The following is an 18088-nucleotide window of genomic DNA, read 5'->3' as shown; positions in this document are numbered from 1 at the left end:
ACTTTTGGGCTGTGAGAGACCCAGGTGGGGTAAAAATCCCCTGTCCTTTCTCATTCCTGGGGAAGTGTGGGAAAGTGTCTTTTGCTACTCCACGTAATAATGAGATCTCCCCCCCCCCTTCCCCGTTCTGTTCTCTGTTGTTCGGGCTCCACCCACCCCGTTTGCCAATGCCCCTTAATCTCCCAGCCTGTGAAGAGGTGCAAATAGATGGTAAAATAAGCCGTAAAATAAGACTTTATTCCAAAATAACAAAATAAATAATCTACTGTACACATTACAAAGGAAAGGGTGCTAATTTTCTCTAAAAAGACACCAAGGCTCTATGGGACAAGATGAGGAACCGGAAGCAAGAGCCTGTGGCTGCTAATGTTTGCCTCAACAGGATTTCATGGCCTTCCTTGGACAATCCATGTTTTGCACCTGTATGTCCAAACAAAACCTCACTACAGTACAATTAGCTTAAATCATCAGCAAAATACAGAGCAGTCACTGTTCTTTTTTCTCCATCCTGACAAGCAGTGGTTATGCCAGGCATGAGGAGCCAGGGATCCTCCAGATGTGGTTGGATTACAACTCCCATCAGCCCCAGCCAGTATGAACAATGGCCAGGGGTGACAGGAATTACAGCTCAGCAACGTGTGGAGATCCAGAGGATCCATTTCCCTTGGCAACACCATATTCCCTTGCACTGCAGAAATGGACTGTGTTGCCTTTTCTTCAAGCCACCCCAGACTACAGATTCACTGAAATCCATGAACGTGTCTAAGTTAGGCCCATTAATTTCAGTAGGTCTACTTAAGCAGAATGCCACATGTGATAGATTCCCCACCCCAGAACCTTAGGGAGGTGTCCCCCTTCCCTCCTCCTTTCCTGTTGCAGCCCTTCCCCTCTGCTCCGTTCATATGGAGAAGGGAGATGGGGCTGCATTCAAGAAAGCCCAAAGGAGGGATTAGCTCTGGCTTATCTGACCCACAACACAATGCAGGATTGAGGCTGAACAATCTTTCCTTATGGCAGCTGTACAGTTCATGCACTCCTGGCCTCCTTAAAGGTCACTATAATCAATCCTCTGCCCCGGAAGTGGTTGAGCAATACTAGAAATGTGTCCTATCTCCCATTCAGATATTCCAAGCGGTACAGTGGTAAAGTACTACAGAACTTCCAGAACTAACTGAAAAACCACTTGTCAAAGTGGGAACCTCAAATAAATAGGTGGCATTTTCAGTGTATGCACTTGGGGCCTTCTGCCTTTACCTGTTTCTCTATGGCTGCCTTTTGCTAGAATATTATAATTTATTCAATTTCTTACTCGGCCTTTGCCATAAGGTCCCAGGGCGGGTTATACCAATTTAAAAATGCAATTGTGCGCCAGTTTCTTGCCTACATGCAGCTGCTCCAAGATGGAAGATCCACACAGCAACCCAGGGCCATTCAAATCATCACGTTCCCCTTGAAGTACCAGAGGCAACACTGGTTCTGAGTCGTCCTGTATGGTACACCACCACCTCTTGGTCCTGAGGCCACTGGCTTCTCTTCCTTGCAAGGAGCAAAAGCATTAGATGAGCCCCAAGAGTATGAACTGGTTGCCTCAGGAAAGGAAAGCAGCGGCTGGGAGAAACAAGCTGCTCCCAGTGAAGGAGTGAGCCTGGTGCTCCTTCTGGATCCAGCAGAGAGAAGACTCACGTGTTTCCTCTCCCTTTAGGGGGCTACTGCAGATCACCTAAAATTGGGGTGGGCGCGGTAAGCCTTTTTCAAAAGTCAATTCTAATTCCTGCAACTACACAAGTTTAGTAAAATAAGAAATTAAAAAACAAATCCGCTGCTGGAATAGGATGGAACTGTAGATTTCGCCAGCATGCCCCCAAAACTAATGGCAGTCACTAAATAGATCCATGTTGTTTAATTGGTCAAATTCTCAGACAGATTCCCTCAGGCAGGCATGGAAGCAAATACCTCTCAGGATTCCAGAACACGACTGAGCAGTGAATCAGTACCATTGGTGGCTATAAACACCAGAATAAGGTCAAGACCAAGGGAGGTAATGATGCTGGAGCTATTTTGAGCATTGTATACGCAATCTACAATTGAAAGTGTGACAACCGATACACAATAATGTAAGGAATATCATGTCTGCCACTTGTCTGCAAGGCAAGTGTGTGTGTGTGTGTGTGTGTGTGTGTGTGTGTGTGTGTGAGAGAGAGAGAGAGAGAGAGAGAGAGAAGGGCTATGGAGAGAATGTGTTGTATGTACACGTATGGGATGCAAGTGTAAGTCAGTGCGTTATCATAAGAAATTTGGATGCAGAAAGATAATCAATGCTTGTGTCTGAGAAATCGAATCAGCTTTCTGTTCAGGGCATAAAGTGTATTGGTGTGGGGGTTTGTGTTTTTATGGCTATGTACCCCAGAGTTCCAGGCTTCAAGAGGGGCGAAAGGCTATGGGTGAAGCTGACCTTCCAGCAGCCTTTCACAGGGCAAAGCCAGACACAGATTGGGTCTCCCTGAGCTCATGGCTATCGCCTGTAGTGAGGATGGCCCCCAACATCTTACATAGTTAATAGGGAGGGGGAGAGGCAGGTTCTCCATTTTGTGGCGAGAACCAGGAGTAATAAAATGTGTTGTGCTAATATGGTAGCCTTGCTCTGTTGAGGAAACCAAGCACGCCTCCTTGTGGTGATGGGGAGAATTGCGCCCCTCTCCCCTGCCAGAGTTTGATGTTCAGAGCTGGTTGGCATGTTATTGCTTGGCGACTGAGCCTCAAGTCACCTGCTGCTCATTGCCGGCTGGTATCCGGTTCCACCTTGATGCTGTTTCTTCTAGCTTCGGCCTGTGCTGCCGGGGGCTGGCACCGCTCAGAAAGATTTTCCCCAAACTCTAAAATGAGAAATTGAAAGTCAGACAGAAATATGCAATTTCCTGCCCTTGGCCTCTTTTTCTGTTGTTATGAACTTCAAGCGGCAAGGAGCTCCTGCCACAACTGTGGGCTTCCCTTCAGTTGCACATCCCCACAACCACAATGTATTTTTTTGGGTGGTTCCAAAGGTTATACGCTTAGCATCTGAGCTCTGAAGCACCATCCCCTCAATTTTCCCTGCCATTCTCCAGTGACCACAAGAAAAGATCATCTTTGCTGTCAAAAATTATTTTGCTCCTGTAAGCTTACTCTTAGGGTGCTTCCAGACATTCCTTTTCTCAAGCATTCGTTGTGATTTGTTTGTGGGGAGGTTATACAACATCGCATCACCCAATCATTATCCTACACTTGGCAGTGCATTTTCTTGTCGCATTCCTTATCGCAAAACATCCAACCTTTTGTGCAAGAGGTCCAAATCGGCTTTAGTTGCACAACCTGAATTTGCCAGTATGTGACTGAATCCCACCCTAAAACAGCGTCAGCCTGGAAGCCCCCTTAATTAATGAAACAAAAAGAATTTGGCAGGCACAAAATCTATGACACGCTGCTTTTATTCCTGCCATCTCCTTGCGACATAGTAATAACCAATATAAGGTAGCACGATGATCTTGAGCTTAATGTGGCTATTGAGATTTTGCTGTGCCCAAAACTGTGTTTTGGAAGCCATCAAAGTTAGTCTTGCCAGACATTCATGTATTTTGCATTTTCTTGATTTAATGATGTCTTTCCTGTCTAAGCCCAGCTAGGCAGTGTTTGTGAAGGCTCCTTATCCTTTCTGACTAAGCATTAGGAAAAACTTTCTGGCTGCAAGAGCTGTTTGAAAATGGAACAGTCTCCCTCGGGAGGTGGTGGACTCTCCTTCCAAGTAGGTTTTTCAGCAGAGGCTGAATGGCCACCTGCCATTGATGCTTTAGCTGAGATTCCTGCATTGCAGGGGGTGGACCAGATAACCCTCAGGGTCCCTTCCACCTCTACAGTTCTGGTTCTATATGCCCGTTGCTATCCTAGCGGTGGTGCCCACTTATTAGTTTAGTGAAGCTGATGGGCAAGGCTTCTCTCGCTATCCCAGGCCTGTGCTGCCCAATAAAGTCCAGGGAGAGGAAGCCTCTTACCTTGGCTTGGGGGCTTCCCTGGCAGGCAGGGGCTGAGCCGTCCAACCCGCTCATGCGACACCAGCCGGGCCAGACGCAGCCCTTCATCCATCAAAGTCTGCTGCAGGATATGACGACTCCATAGTCCATGGGGCGGGAGGCTCAGAAGTGTGTCAGGGGCAGCGTTGGGGGGTGGTGTAAGCCGAGGACAGGATCCTGTTGCTGCAGAAAGGGGGGAGGGGGAATCAATGGGGAAGACAGTGCGAACTTGTGTGAAAATGGATTGAGTCAACAGAATGACCCAATCTACTCCAGAACTTAGAATCTCTTCCAAACTAAAGCTACGCTAGGAACTAGGAGCAACCTAGACAAAGAAAAGCCAAGTCCCCATTGTCTATCCTGCTCTAACATGGTCAAGAAACGGAGCTTAGAATAGGTTCTTAAAGACTGGAATCACCAAGGGAGGCAGATTGAGTAGGGATTCTGTTCTTCCTTTCACACCCTTCCAAAGGACATGCATTCTGCAAGTGAGATACAGAGCAGAACACTGTTCTTCAACTGGTGGGAGCAGCCTGATCCAAGGTAGGTCGCAACAGAAACGCTAACCACCATGCAAACATACGGAATGGGTCCCCAAATGCATGTTTGGGTTAAAAGTGGGTCCTAAGTCTAAAAAGGTTGAAGATACCTAGAGTAGAAATGGGCAGCACTGTTTCCTGGATCAATTTATGTTTGGTGGGACCAAAAATACAAGGGGAACAAACCTTCCAGCTTTTTTCAATCCTGTCAGAAAGAATTCCCTATATAGGGAAGCTTTTAATGTGTATTGTTTTATTATGTTTTTATATATGTTGGAAGCTGTCCAGAGCGGCTGGGGCAACCCAGTCAGATGGATGGGGTACAAATAATAAATATTATAGTACTATTATTATGAATCTCTTGCATGCAATTCAACCAGGGCACATCAATTAAAATCATGGGGGGGGGGGGAGTGGACCCAGATGATTTGAATAATTTAAATCATGTTTTCCACTGGCACTTCATGTATTTCCTAAATTATGCATAGTAGTTAGTTGATCTAGTCACATAAAACCTATTAATCTACAACTAAACAGCATCTGCATTATCTAGGAGAAACAACAAAAGGGCACTGTGGTAACATTTGGAAGGGCACAGGCCAACCACCATGCTCCAGAGCACCATTATCCTCTACTCAGAAAACAAACCCATTCACGTAAGCTGGGGATGCAACCAGGCAGGTTCCCTATTATGGTGGGAGCTGCTGAGGAGAACAGGAGCAGCACCCCGAGACTTGCGTGAGGCAGGGGTCAGGAGCACATCACATGCCTTTAAGACCTCTGCGTTCATGGGAACTCGGCTGCTGTTCAGCTCCCTGCCAACATGAGGCCTTGCCCCAACGAACCTGATCCCGTCAATGACGTCAGTTTGGCACCTCAGAACGATGGCACCTGGGGGCACCTCCGTGCTGAGACTTGCAAAGCTTTGCTGTGCTCTTATCAGAATTGCAGGAGGAGTTGCTGGAATGCCAAATCAGAAGTGGCGATTGAAAATTGCAAAACAGGAAGGGGGAACTTGTGGTATTGAAAGATGCTGTCGGACCCCATCTCCCATCAGACACAGCCAGCTGGGTCTGGAGGTATAATCCAGCACTATGTGGAGGACCAAAGGTTAGAAAGCCTTTGGTCTTAATGTGTCCGTCTTTATTTTCTCTGGCTGCGTCTCTGAACAGGTGAAGCTGCCCTGAGTCAGATCTGCAAAGCCCAGCACTGTCCATTCTAGCATTACCCATCCTCTGGCTCTCCAGATGTTTAGGGCTACAACTCCCATCAGCCTTAGACAACACAACAATGGTTCAGGGTGAAGGAGTCGCAGCCAAAACCGCCAGGTGAGGGGCAAGTACGGGAAGGCTGATCTGCTCTGACAGGCAGTGACTTTCCAGGATCTCAGGCACGAGTCCTGCTACACAAGGTTATTCTAACTCAGCCTTCTCCAGATGCTGCTGGACTCTGACTCCCATCAGCCCCAGTCAGCATTGCCAGAGGCCAGAGATGATGGCAGCTGTGAGCCCAACAACATCTGGAGCAGCAGATTTGAGAAGGCTGTCTTGCAAGACAGCTGCCCCTGGGACCTTCTGCAGGGAGAGCAGGTGCTCTATCTCTGAGCTATGGGATCCCTTTCTAATCTCTTGGAATCTTCTGAGAGTTGCCAAACAAGTCTTGGCTGCTCTATGCAGAAAGATGGAATATAAAGTGAGTGAATTAAGTCTTAGGGATGTACATGACATGGTTTGCATTTCAGAGAGAAAGTTGTCATAGTTCTGAGAAGGAAACACAGGAGGTTTCTTCAACAGAAATGAAAAGCTGGTTTTAAAGCCAACCTACTGCTGCATAGCTGGGACACGGGTGGCGCTGTGGGTAAAAGCCTCAGCGCCTAGGGCTTGCCGATCGAAAGGTCGGCGGTTCGAATCCCCGCAGCGGGGTGCGCTCCCGTCGTTCAGTCCCAGCGCCTGCCAACCTAGCAGTTCGAAAGCACCCCCGGGTGCAAGTAGATAAATAGGGACCGCTTACCAGCGGAAAGGTAAACGGCGTTTCCGTGTGCGCCACTGGCTCGCCAGATGCAGCTTTGTCACGCTGGCCATGTGACCCGGAAGTGTCTCTGGACAGCGCTGGCCCTCGGCCTCTTGAGTGAGATGGGCGCACAACCCTAGAGTCTGTCAAGACTGGCCCGTACGGGCAGGGGTACCTTTACCTTTACCTTTTACTGCTGCATATCCCTCTAATAAACGCCCTGGGGCTGCTGGTTTTGTCAGGATACTGAAACTTTTCTGCCCAAAATCCACAGTCCCTCTGGAAAACCGCAGTTAGGACACTGTGATAGCTTTTAGGAAACACAAATATGCCTGAAAGAGTAGGTTTTGATACTCAAGGGTTTTTTTAAAAAAATTAAAGCTCAAAATATCAGTATTGTTTGGCGAGGGAAAGGTCTGTGCGCATGAAGAATCTGAGGTGGCAAAATGCAGAAAGCATTCAGGATGAAGTCAAAATCAGACAGAACTTAGTACTGTTGTGCAAAGTCTGTGAGCCACAGAATACGATTCCAAATTATGTACAAGTCAACACATGTCCCAAGTTTAGAAAGAGCAAACAAACAAAGGGCAAAAGAATCAGAGCTCCAACACAAAGGAAGGGTATTTGAGCCTGCCTGTAAGTCTAGGAGACTTCTTCTGGCCCCATGGCCAAAGGGCATGAGATCCAGGGGGCCTGTTTATTCAGCATTCATCCCAATTTGCTCACCCAAAGCTTACATGGAGGTTAGATTCTAGATCCAGTTTCTATTGAGCATTTGTTCTGATTTGTTTGTGGGGTTATTATATGGCAATGAACATTCGTCCTGCATTCTTCCTGATTTGCTGGCATGGTGTTTTATATGTCCTCCTGTTACGTCATTTGTTCACCCCACATTTTTCAATACATTTACCAGTCACTTTCCAAGCCTCAAAAAGTCATACTTTTTAAAAAAGTGGATTTGTTGCACTGGGAAAACAGACTATTTTTTCTGGATTTCAGCCATTTCTGGACTCTAATCCATCAGACCTCCTGTCCCTGAGCTGTTTCCCTGACAGCTGATCATTATATGAACTACTATTTAGGAATTGGTGCCCGAATTTGCTTTTTTCCTCTTCCCTCTTTGCCCGTTTCTTTACTTGTTGTGGTTTTTAGATAGTAAGTCTGCAGGCAGGTACTACTTTGTTTGAATAAACTGCATGTAATCCACTCTTGGAGCCTTTTTGGCTAAAAAGCAAGGAACGGATGCTCTAAATAAAAATAATAAAAAACAAAACAGTGCAAACCTAAACTTACTTGCACCTGCCCCACAAAACAGTGACAGTCTTGAGGCACCCTAATTTACTTCTCCATGCAGCTGGAACATTTAATTGGAGCTCAGTCCACTCACCCTGTGGGTGTCCATCTAAGCTTTCCCCTGACAAGCTGGCTGTGTCTTCCTCCACGCTGGACCGGTACTGAGGAAGGAAGGGTTCGCAGACCAAGGGAAGTTCAGGACGGCTGTGCTCAGCAACCTGCTGGAAGGACAAGGGAGGCAGGCATTAAAGCTGGGCGTATAGTCCTTTGGCAAAAGACTTTGCCTCCACCGTAAACACATCCCCCACTAGGTTTGTCAGATTCAATGCTGGAGACCATTCACTTAAAAGTGACTTGAAATGCATGCAACTGTTCAATGTGCACTTTATTTTATCTGCAAATGTCAGCTATACCCCATGCTCAAGCAGAAATGGGACTGTGGTGTCTGGGGAAGGGAATTAATGCTCAACCAAAAGTTGACACGATGGAATCGTCCCACATGAGACTAATGGCTTCACGGGAAGAGATGGATGCATGGAAAGGGTTAACCTCCCCCCGCGCCCCCCCCACTGCAGCTGCTATTGAAAGATAAAAATGCACATTAGACCCCTGTACATATTTAATGACCCGTTTAGTTTGGCCCCTAATCTCCTGATGTTGCAAGAGATACAGCAGTCACAGCGTCTCCACTGACTCCTGTGTGTCCCCCAGAGCCCTGAATCAGATTGGGGAAGGGGTGTTGGAAGGCAGGCCCAGGATGGGACAGGGCAGGAGAGGCCAACTGGGGAGGTTTAAAGGCGGGTGGATGCTCTCTAGCTTCGAACCTTGCTAGGGAAAAGTCAGAGCCAGGAAGCTTATTTCGGCAGAGGCTCCAGCTTTAATTGAATTGTCACTATGACCAGTACTTTTTGCATTTAATTATCCTCTAATCCCACTGCTTATGATTCCACCCCCACATGTATACCTGCAGCTGCAGCTTATGTTACAACTGAGGATAATATTTCAGAGATCTGATGAAATGAACTCTAAACTACTACTAATACTACTACTACTACTAATTTACTTACTTACTTACATGTCTCCCATCTGACTGGGTTGCCCCAACCACTCTGGGCAGCTCCCAAGAAAAAATTGTAAAAGTACAATACAACATCACACACTAAAAACTAAAAACTTCCCTAAAGTTTCCTTCCCTAAAGACACCTTCAGGTGTCTTTTTAAAATCACATAACTGTTTATCTGTTTGACATCTGCTGGGAGGGTGTTCCACAGGGAGGGTGCCACTACCGAGAAGGCCCTCTGCCTGGTTCCCTGTAACTTGGCTTCTTGCAGTGAGCAGAAGACCCTCAGAGGAGGACCTCAGTGTCTGGGCTGAGCAATGGGGGTGGAGACACTCCTTCAGGTATTCATGGCCGAGGCTGTTTAGGGCTTTAAAGGTCAGCACCAACATTTTGAATTATGCTCGGAAACATACTGGGAGTCAGTGAAGATCCTTTAGGGCTGGTTTTATATGGTCTCAGCGGCCACTCCCAGTTACCAGTCTAGCTGCCATATTCTGTATTAGTTATAGTTTCTGAGTCACCTTCAAAGGTAGCCCCACACACAGCACATTGCAGTAGTCCATGCGGGAGATAACCAGAGCATGCACCACTGGTGAGACAGTCTGCGGGCAGGTAGGGTCTCAGCCTGCGTACCAGATGGAGCTGGTAGAGAGCTGCCCTGGACACAGAATTAACCTGTGCCTCTATGGACAGCTGTGAGTCCAAAATGACTCACATTTTTGTAGTGCAGGAAGGGGGCTGGCTGAGCGCCATTTTGGGCAGCGCCTCTCCGGAGCCAGCCAGCCCTTTTGGGCCGCTCGTCCCTCCACCGCTCACAAGGGCAGGCACAGGAGCCGCGGTTGGGAGAGCGCAGTGCCGATGGCAGCAGCATAGGGAGGCAGGGGGAGGGGAGGGGCTGGGGGAGAGAAGCTCCCTTTGACACATGTGCGCCTGCATGCGAGGTCCAACCCGCCACAAGGTCTGGGGGACGATGAACCGGCCTCCTCCAAAAAAAGTTTGCTGACCCCTGATCTAGCTGAGCACTGTCTCTGCTCTGACTGGCAAGAGACCTCCATGCTGGCGATTCAGCTGGGGATCTCCTGCATGCAAAGCGAGTGCTTTTCCCTGGTCCATCGTACCATATACTTGCCAGTTTCTATGTGTGTGAACATGTGAATCACCACCACCATTTATGTAGCAGTTTCTCTGGGGATCCACAGGGCTTCCCATTCATTCTCTTTGCAATCTCATGCAGGCGCAACTGGGCTGGCTCTGAAGCTTACCTCCTGCTTGAAGCGCTTGGCTTGCCCAGAACCGCTCTCATCTGGATGCAGCCTGAGGACAAAAGACACCATGGAGTCAGAACACTCTGCTAGGTAAGGGGCCAGGATTTTGTCCCTGGCCTGGGCACTGAAGAAGTCAAAAAGGTGTCAAGAATGATTTAAACATGCTGCCAGGTAGTGAGGAACTCAGCCATATAACGTTGCATGCCTTCCTACATTTAAACTGAGCCCCTCACCTGAACATGCCAGTTTAGCGCATACATGATTCTGCAGCCTTGGACGCTGCAGGCACAGCAGCTGAGGGCCTGTTTAAGTGAGACGCTGGGCACCTACAATATCACACAGATAAACTCTTTTTGCCCATTAACTGCCACATTGATTCCACTGTAATGGGAAACCACGAGAACATGTTGCGGTGGGTGTTGGATTTGTGCCCTCCGCTTTCCCTTCTGAACTAATCACAGTTCTCTGTTACATTGGGAATCTGTGATCTGTAGTTTGATGCTCTGGTTTGATAACTTGCCTCAATTAGAACAAACCACGGGTCCTCAAGTTTGGACAGAACTGCGAACTGTGGTTAGTTCAAAAGTGAACGCTGAAGCTTTTGATCTCTTTGCACATGCACAGAAGGAGGAGGGGTGTGGAGGGAGTGCTTGCAAACCAGAGGCTCATGCACGGCCCTGACCTTCAGTGCCAAACAATGGATTCCTCTTACATTTGAACCAGGCCCTTCCATGAGTGAGAGCAGCAGCAAGGGCCATAAGCAGAAAGGGTGGCAGAATGTGCATGTACTGCACAGTCACAGCTGGGTCAGCTCCAGTTGCCAAAGAGTGCCAAGCCCATTTACTGGGTGCCCAAACTACTATTTGGAGCAGTGGGGAAGCAGCTCTTCATTTCTAAAGTTTCTGCCCTTCATCCAAACAGGTCCCGAGGCAGTATATAATACTAACAACAACAACAAAATACAACTGAAGCAAAGCATAAGGTAAAGGTAAAGGTACCCCTGCCCGTACGGGCCAGTCGTGTCTGACTCTGGGGTTGTGCGCCCATCTCACTCAAGAGGCCGGGGGCCAGCGCTGTCCGAAGACACTTCCGGGTCACGTGGCCAGCGTGACAAGCTGCATCTGGTGAGCCAGCACAGCACACGGAAACGCCGTTTACCTTCCCACTAGTAAGCGGTCCCTATTTATCTACTTGCACCCGGAGGTGCTTTCGAACTACTAGGTTGGCAGGCGCTGGGACCGAGCAACGGGAGCGCACCCCGCCGCGGGGATTCGAACCGCCGACCTTTCGATCGGCAAGCCCTAGGTGCTGAGGCTTTTACCCACAGCGCCACCCGCATCCTACGAAGCAAAGCATAACCTATCATAAAACAAACTAACAGGCAAAAAGCAGATAAAATACAAATATAGACCTTGTAAAATATCTGGGCAGTAGCAGCCAGTGTGGAGGCACGCGTGGGGCTCTGTTGCTCTCCTGGCTTCCCAATACTCAGTCACTACCACCTGCCAAGAGGGGGACGGGTTAAAGTTTTGGGAAGCTGGGAGAGCATTGGAGCCCCACCTGCGCCACCCACTAGGCACTGCTCTATCTGGGCAAACAAGGAAGTCTTAATCTGGCACTGAAAATATTCTAATGTTGACATCACTAGTCAGGGTATTTCAAAATTGGGGTGTCACTGCAGAAAAGGCCGTGCCAGTGTGTGAGATAAACAGGCTAGGTGGACATCCCTCGGCAGAACTCACTTTGTCCCAGGACCCAGCAAAGCTCAGTCCAGGTCTCCGTGATGTTGGGGCACAAAAATATCAGGAAAAATAATCATTAGAAACATTCTTCTGTCACTGAGCAATGGCAAAGCATCCTCACCTATCAGGAATTAGGGGACAGGGCTTCTAGATCAGAAATCTGTGTTTCCAGATAAACAAGAGTTTTGGTTGTATTTACTTTTAACTAAAGTAGGCACTGACGCCTCCCTTCTTGCCAATCTGGAAGGACAGCTGGGGAGGGTTCAAACAGAAGCAAAGGCTCTCCACCAGGCAGAGAATCTTTAGGCTGCTTGCTGAACCATCTCCCCACCCCGCCTCACAGCAGAGGCGCCAGCTTGTGAGGGCAATGGGGGGGGCAACGTCACTTCAGTGGCTGGCGGCTCCTGATCCGCCTCCTCTTGGCGCTGGCACCAGCAGAAGGCTGCTTCACAGCAGGAGGATGAGGAGGAAGAGCTGCCACTGGAGCTGCGCTGCGCACTGCTCTGCGGTTCGCCTCTGCCTTCTGGGATGGGGGGAGGAGAAGGGCTCAGTCCCCAGGAGCTGGCGCCCCTGACCCACAGTCGCATTACAGCCGGAGGCCGCAGCCTCACTTTCAGGTAACCCCCCCCCCAAGGCTCTACCACTAGCAAGAACGAGAGGGTTTGGTTCTCACCTGGATCCCTTAAGTGAGGACAGGTAGCTGCTCTCCCGGGCCACCTGGCGTGAGAGTGAGAAGAGTTCCACCCTTCGCAGCAGCAGGGAATTGTCCCGCAGGCAGAACTGGGCGGCAGCCTCGTTGATGGTGAGCTGGGAGGGTGGAGAGGGCAGAGTGAGTCTCTGGGGAAGCGATGAGGATACTGAGTCCACAGGGCTCTTGCGGTACAGCCAGGGGAGGCAACGTTGGACGATGCTGGACTCCAGCTCCCATCGACCCTACCCAGCCTGGCCCATGAGCACAGAGGGTGGGACCTGGAGTACGAAAACACCCACAGAGCACCATGTTGTCTACCCCTGTGGTTCTTGGGGAACTCATGAGCAAAGAGCAGCCAATCACTGCCATCTGGAGAGCAGCACATGGCTTACCACTGGGCAACATTGGTGAGGAGTGCCAGGCACACACCCCACACAATCGCTTGCCAGTTTGAGGTCTCTTTTAAAGGAAAGCTCCCCATTGTAACAATGCTGTGGGGAAGACTGGAGGGGCGCTGGAGGGGTGAAGGGGGCAGACAAAGAACAACAGCAAGTCTAACTCCCCTCTTCTGTAACAATCCAGAATCAATATTTTATTACCAGTTTCTTGGATAAAAAATGCCTGTGATATACAGATCACCAGGCAGAACTCTGTTCATGCAATACTCCCAGTGGGTGGAAAGGTGAAGGAAGCAATTTCAGCCCCCTGAAAACCTACCCTGAAAGCTGCAGGGGACTGGGAGAAATTCCTTCCCACAACCCTTCCACCACTGGCAGTGTCTGCCGGATCAAAGCTCCTCTCGTTCAGGGAAAAGGAAGCCTGGCTCTCAGCTAATTTAGCTCCCTTTAGAGTTGGAGCGCCCAAACCCCATCTTAAAAACAAAACAATACGAACTAGCAGACATGCACTCCCCTTGCCCCAAAGTGTTATCCCCATGTGCACCGCATGGGGCTGCTCCACTGCAAACTCTGGATCTGAGCCAGCTCTGCTTGGGCCTGGAGGAGTCCCTTGATGGTGAGCAATCCTGCCTCCCCAGCCAGCCTCCTTGGCTCACCTCATGAAGCGTGAGCTGCTTGCCCTCGCATCGCCGGGTCTCGCCTCGTCCGTAGATGGCGCTGTGGCGCCGTATCTCTTCCTCTTTGCGAGGGTCCCCGCTGTCCATCCGGAAGATGTGCCCCACTGCTTTGGCCAGTTTCTTGTTCAGCTTCATGAGGGTCCTCAGCTCGGTCTCGCCGCCACGGGGGCAGCTGCGCAGCAGTCGGTCCACACCCTCCGACACCGCCTGCGCCAGCTCTGGATCCAGGTGCTCTGCGGATGAGGGGTGCTCGCTGGGCGAGGAGGCTCCTCCTTCCTCTTCCGATTCTGGATTGCCCCACTGAATTGCCGGCAAGGGGGACAGCTTCTCTCTTGGATCCGAGGGGCTCTTGGCGGGGGAGGTAGCGCTGGCTTTGCTGAGGGTTTCTCCGGGGCTGGTGTGCCCGTTGGTCAGGGACTTGCGGCCCCCAGACTCAGAGATCTTGAACAGAGGGATGCTGCTCACAGGTATGGAAGGCACTGGCTGGTTGAAGAGCCCTGGGTTGGTGGCCCACTCCCGCAAGGCCTTCTGCAGGCGCCGGACATGGAGCGGTTTGGTTGCCATGCCAACCAGGGCCATGATCTCCAGGAACTCCTCCTCGCCTGCCTCACACAGCTGCTGCACATCGTCGCCGCCCTGCTGGATGAAGGTCTCATAGTAGGAGAGGAGGTTGGCTCTCTGCAGAACACGATACAGCTGGAGTTCGCCCAGGGTACGAGGCAGGGACAGGGCCATAGCCAGAGGCCTGCAGCAGGGACAGAGTGCAAGGTGAGCCGGCAGAAAGGGTGGGCGAAACGGAGAGATGAAGTCGCACCCTCTTGTCTTGCCCCCATGGTTGATGGGGGAGAGAAGGCAGGCATGGGACTGGTGGACAAATGGAGAGCACGTGCTGGGGCTTATTAGCCACAACCAGGTTTGGAATGATAGAATCATAAAACTGTAGAATTGGAAGGGACCCAGAGGGTCATCTAGTCCAACCCCTTTGGATTGCAGAAATCTTTTGCCCAACCTGGGGCTCAAACCTATGACCCTGAGATTAAGGGTCTTATGCTCTACCAACATGGATAATTTAACCTGTACCCACAATCCATTTGGTTTGAGGCCTGATTCGCCCCTAAAATGGGGGTGTTTGTTTTCTGCAAGTGAATGGTTATGTACTCTGCTAACACAGAGGCCCTTGATTAGACTGTCCCCATGTAAGCTATTAATTCACACTGAAGTCTCTACATGTGGTTAACATACCACAGAAGACGATTGTGCAGAGGAAACAAGCACCACTTATCTGTGTGAACTGGTCCTAAGCAAGGAACTTGCACAGAGAAGGGGGACCGAGATGATCAAAGGCCTGGAAACCAAGCCTTATGAGGAACGGTTGAGGGAGTTGAGTATGCTTAGCCTGGATAAGAGGAGATAGGAAAGCCATCTTCAAATAACTTAAGGGTTGTCACATGGAGGAGGGAGCAAGCTTGTTTTCTCTTTCTCTGGAGGGTAGGACCCGAACCAATGGATTAAAGTTTCAAGAAAGGAGATTCCGACTAAACATGAGGAAGAACTTTGTGATGCTAAGTGCTGTTAGCAGACTCCCTCAGGAGATGGTGGACTCTCCAACCTTGGAGGTTTTAAAGAAGAGGTTGCTGGGCATCTGTCAGGGATACTTTAGCTGAGATTCCTGCATCGCAGAGGATTGGACTGGATGACCCTCGGGATCCCTTCGAACTCTACAATTCTGTGATTCTATAAAGGGGGTGGAAGAGACCCCCCCCCCACTCCAGAGGTCTACCTCCCACCTCCGTGCCGCCCTGTAAAACATTGCGACTGTGATTCGGATCATCATTAGTGATTGTGAGCCCGAGGCCAGAGGGTGGCATTTTCTCTGGATGAATTCGCCTGGAATAAGTGTCATCTTGCGTACCCACATCCTACACAACAACCTCCAACCGTAACACACAGCCATCTTCCCATCAAAGCAAAGAGCTCGCCCCCCACGTCACTTTTTCCTCTGCACTGTCATTGAGCCTATTCAGTGAGATCTACACGAAATGCATGCTGAAACTGGGGAAGCGTCACAGCTCACTGGTAGAGCAACTGCTGGGTGTGCAGAACGCCCCAGGTTCAATTCCTGGCACCTCCAGGTGGGGCTGGACATACCCCCTGCCTAAAACTCCAGAGAACCACGACTAGTCCGCGTAGACAGTCCTAAGCTTGAGGGCCAGACAAGCTTGAGGGCACATGCCTCAGGGAGCAGGGTGCTGGTGAGCGGGGAGTTGCAGTGTTTCACACTGGGTGGCAGTGCTAGGTGTGCCCTGTGCCTCTTACACTAGCCTGTTGCCCTCAGGAGTGGTGAAGAATGCTGTCCCATTGCACAGTGTGGAACACGTGCGCCATCTATGCGGGGCCATGGGAGCCAGCCCCCCCCCCTTTCAATTAAGGGGCCACCTCCAAGCTCATGCATGTACAGCATGGTGGTGTCACGCGGCCGCGGCCCCCTCAGTCGTGGGGCAAAGCCTGGTGTGGAAGGAAGACTCAGCTATGAGCCTGTTCAAAATTGGCATGGAATGGGAAATGGGAGGTGGGGGTGTTGTCTTGTCCTTCACCCCAGGCAGCAAAGTGCATCTACTTTACCCCTTTACCCACTTTGCACTCAGACCATGGCATGCAAGGTGAGTCCTCTGTCCCTGCCCTGAATTACTCGAAATGAAGGTACAAAACTCACCTTTAGCTCTCCCCACCCCCCACACCACTGATGCACTACCAATAGCTGAATGGGACCTTCTGTCTGCACTAAAGCCAAGGACATTTCAAACAAACTCAAATTACTTGGATCTTCTCTGCAAACTAGGAAGAGGCCACACACAAACACATGCTCTTTGTCTCCCCTAAAACACACCCACCCACACTCTGCAGACACCCACTCCTTGCCTGTCTTCGTCAAAATGAAAGGCACTGGGGCACTTAGGATAGTTCTGTAAACTACCATTCTCTCCCCCCCCCCCATATGTGTTTATGTGTGTCTTTTCCCCGGAGCAATGCTAGGGGGAAGTGCTGGAATGTGGAAATGTGAATGATTTGGGGGGGGGGGGTGTAAGGGAGCTGGGTAATGAAGCTTGCAGGCAGGGTGGGGGAAGGCACTGCTAGCTCCAAACTTCCTTGCCCTCCTCCCACATCATGCTTCCTGCCAACACTCTTCTGGAAGGAGGATTTCGGACTGGGAGTTTATGGGGACGTTCTGCTCTCTCCAGCTGACTAGGAAGGCTTCCAAGTCCTTTTTGAAGCGCCTAGGAGACACTTTCCCCATCTCCCAAAGACATTTAGCTCCACGATTCGCCCTGCCTGCCCCTCCCCAGATACTCACCGTCCAAACCCTGATTAGGTGCATTCGGGATGCTACAACCCAACCTAAAAATACCCCTGGGCATAATTTGCGGTAAGAGATTTGCGGGCGGGGGTGCTGGGGAAGATCCTTTCTGATGGACCCGAAAGGGCAATGCTTAGCCCGCGAACAGGGGCAGAAAAATGACAGGCCGACGCGTCTCTGAGCGTGTGCAGAATGCACGGAAGAAGCACCGGGCCGCGCATCTCCCACTTGGGAGCCCGAGCGGCTCGGCTCAGGAGGTGCGCCTTCGCGAAAGCCTGGAGTCCCAGCACCTCTCTTCTCCCCCCCCCCCCGCGCCCCGGTCCCTTCAAGCTACGTCCCCCGTCCCCCCCGGCCTCCTAAGCGGGCAATTGCCTGACTAGATGCGGGAGCGGAGTTTGGGGCAGAGGCGAGAACGGAGGGAGGCGACCCTCACCCCCCCCCCCCCGCCGCCCGCTCCCCGCTTACTTTTGGGCGCGCTCCGTCCTGGCCGCGACCTGGAGGGGCTGCTGGCTTCCTTCGCAGGCGTCCCGGGGGGCGGGGTGGTGGGGCATGGACCCCGGGCCTTCGAGCCTCGCTGGCGGCGCCGCCTTCCTCCTCTTCTGGGCGAGAGGCGAGTGGCGCCTGTCCGCCGGGGTGGCTCTCCGCGCCCGTCCCTGGCCGCGCCTCGGCCCCTTCCCCCTTCTCCTTCCTCCTCCTCCGCCTCGGCGCGGAGCCTCTGGCGCGGAATCGCCTCCCACGCCGCCGGATTTACAATGGAGCCGCGGCGGCTCGGAGCTGCTGCTGCTGGTGCTGCTGCGCGTGGGAGGCGTCGGGGGCGGCAGGCGGCTCTTGCCTCGGACCAGAAAAGCGGCAGCGGCGAAGGAAAACGCCGCCTCCTCGCGCGCGCGCGCGCCCCTCCGCTCTGCCCACGCGCGGGCCGGGCAGGGGCCGAGCGCGCCGGGCTGCTGCTGCTGCTTCGCCGCATGGCTGTCCGCGGCCTCCTCCGCGCGCCTCCCGAGGCCAGGGTTAGGATCG

General features: G+C 51.2%; 1 protein-coding gene across 4 annotated transcripts; it reads right to left on the bottom strand.

Annotated features, from left to right (window-relative positions):
• Positions 1 to 216: 216 nt before the first annotated feature.
• NAB2 (NGFI-A binding protein 2) lies at positions 217 to 17761 on the bottom strand. Of its 4 annotated transcripts, none has more exons than XM_028721267.2 (7): positions 17540 to 17761; positions 13699 to 14464; positions 12627 to 12760; positions 10209 to 10260; positions 7980 to 8106; positions 4026 to 4226; positions 217 to 2873 (listed from the first exon to the last, which is right to left on the bottom strand). In XM_028721267.2, exons 1-7 carry the CDS (start codon positions 17623 to 17625, stop codon positions 2773 to 2775), a joined length of 1467 nt encoding a protein of 488 aa, XP_028577100.2. In that variant the 5' UTR covers positions 17626 to 17761; the 3' UTR covers positions 217 to 2772. The 4 variants fall into 4 exon arrangements, with proteins under 4 accessions (XP_028577100.2, XP_028577102.2, XP_028577101.2 ...); XM_028721269.2 differs by having other exon boundaries at positions 4026 to 4220; XM_028721268.2 differs by having other exon boundaries at positions 7980 to 8103.
• Between the last annotated feature and the right edge of the window lie 327 nt (positions 17762 to 18088).

The sequence above is a fragment of the Podarcis muralis genome, chromosome 2 (genome assembly GCF_964188315.1).
Source record: "Podarcis muralis chromosome 2, rPodMur119.hap1.1, whole genome shotgun sequence".
Taxonomy (NCBI): Eukaryota; Metazoa; Chordata; class Lepidosauria; order Squamata; family Lacertidae; genus Podarcis; species Podarcis muralis.
The sequence above is the reverse complement of the archived record's forward strand: the minus strand, read 5'-3'. Positions and strand labels throughout refer to the sequence as shown.

Coding starts and splice junctions, on each gene's coding strand:
- NAB2 (XM_028721267.2), bottom strand. CDS start 17,625: ATGCCCCACCACCCCGCCCCCCGGGACGCCTGCGAAGGAAGCCAGCAG. Junction 14,465..17,539: donor AGGACGGAGCGCGCCCAAAA/GTAAGCGGGGAG, acceptor TCCCTGCTGCAG/GCCTCTGGCTATGGCCCTGT. Junction 10,261..12,626: donor TCCTCACTTAAGGGATCCAG/GTGAGAACCAAA, acceptor TTTTGTCCTCAG/GCTGCATCCAGATGAGAGCG.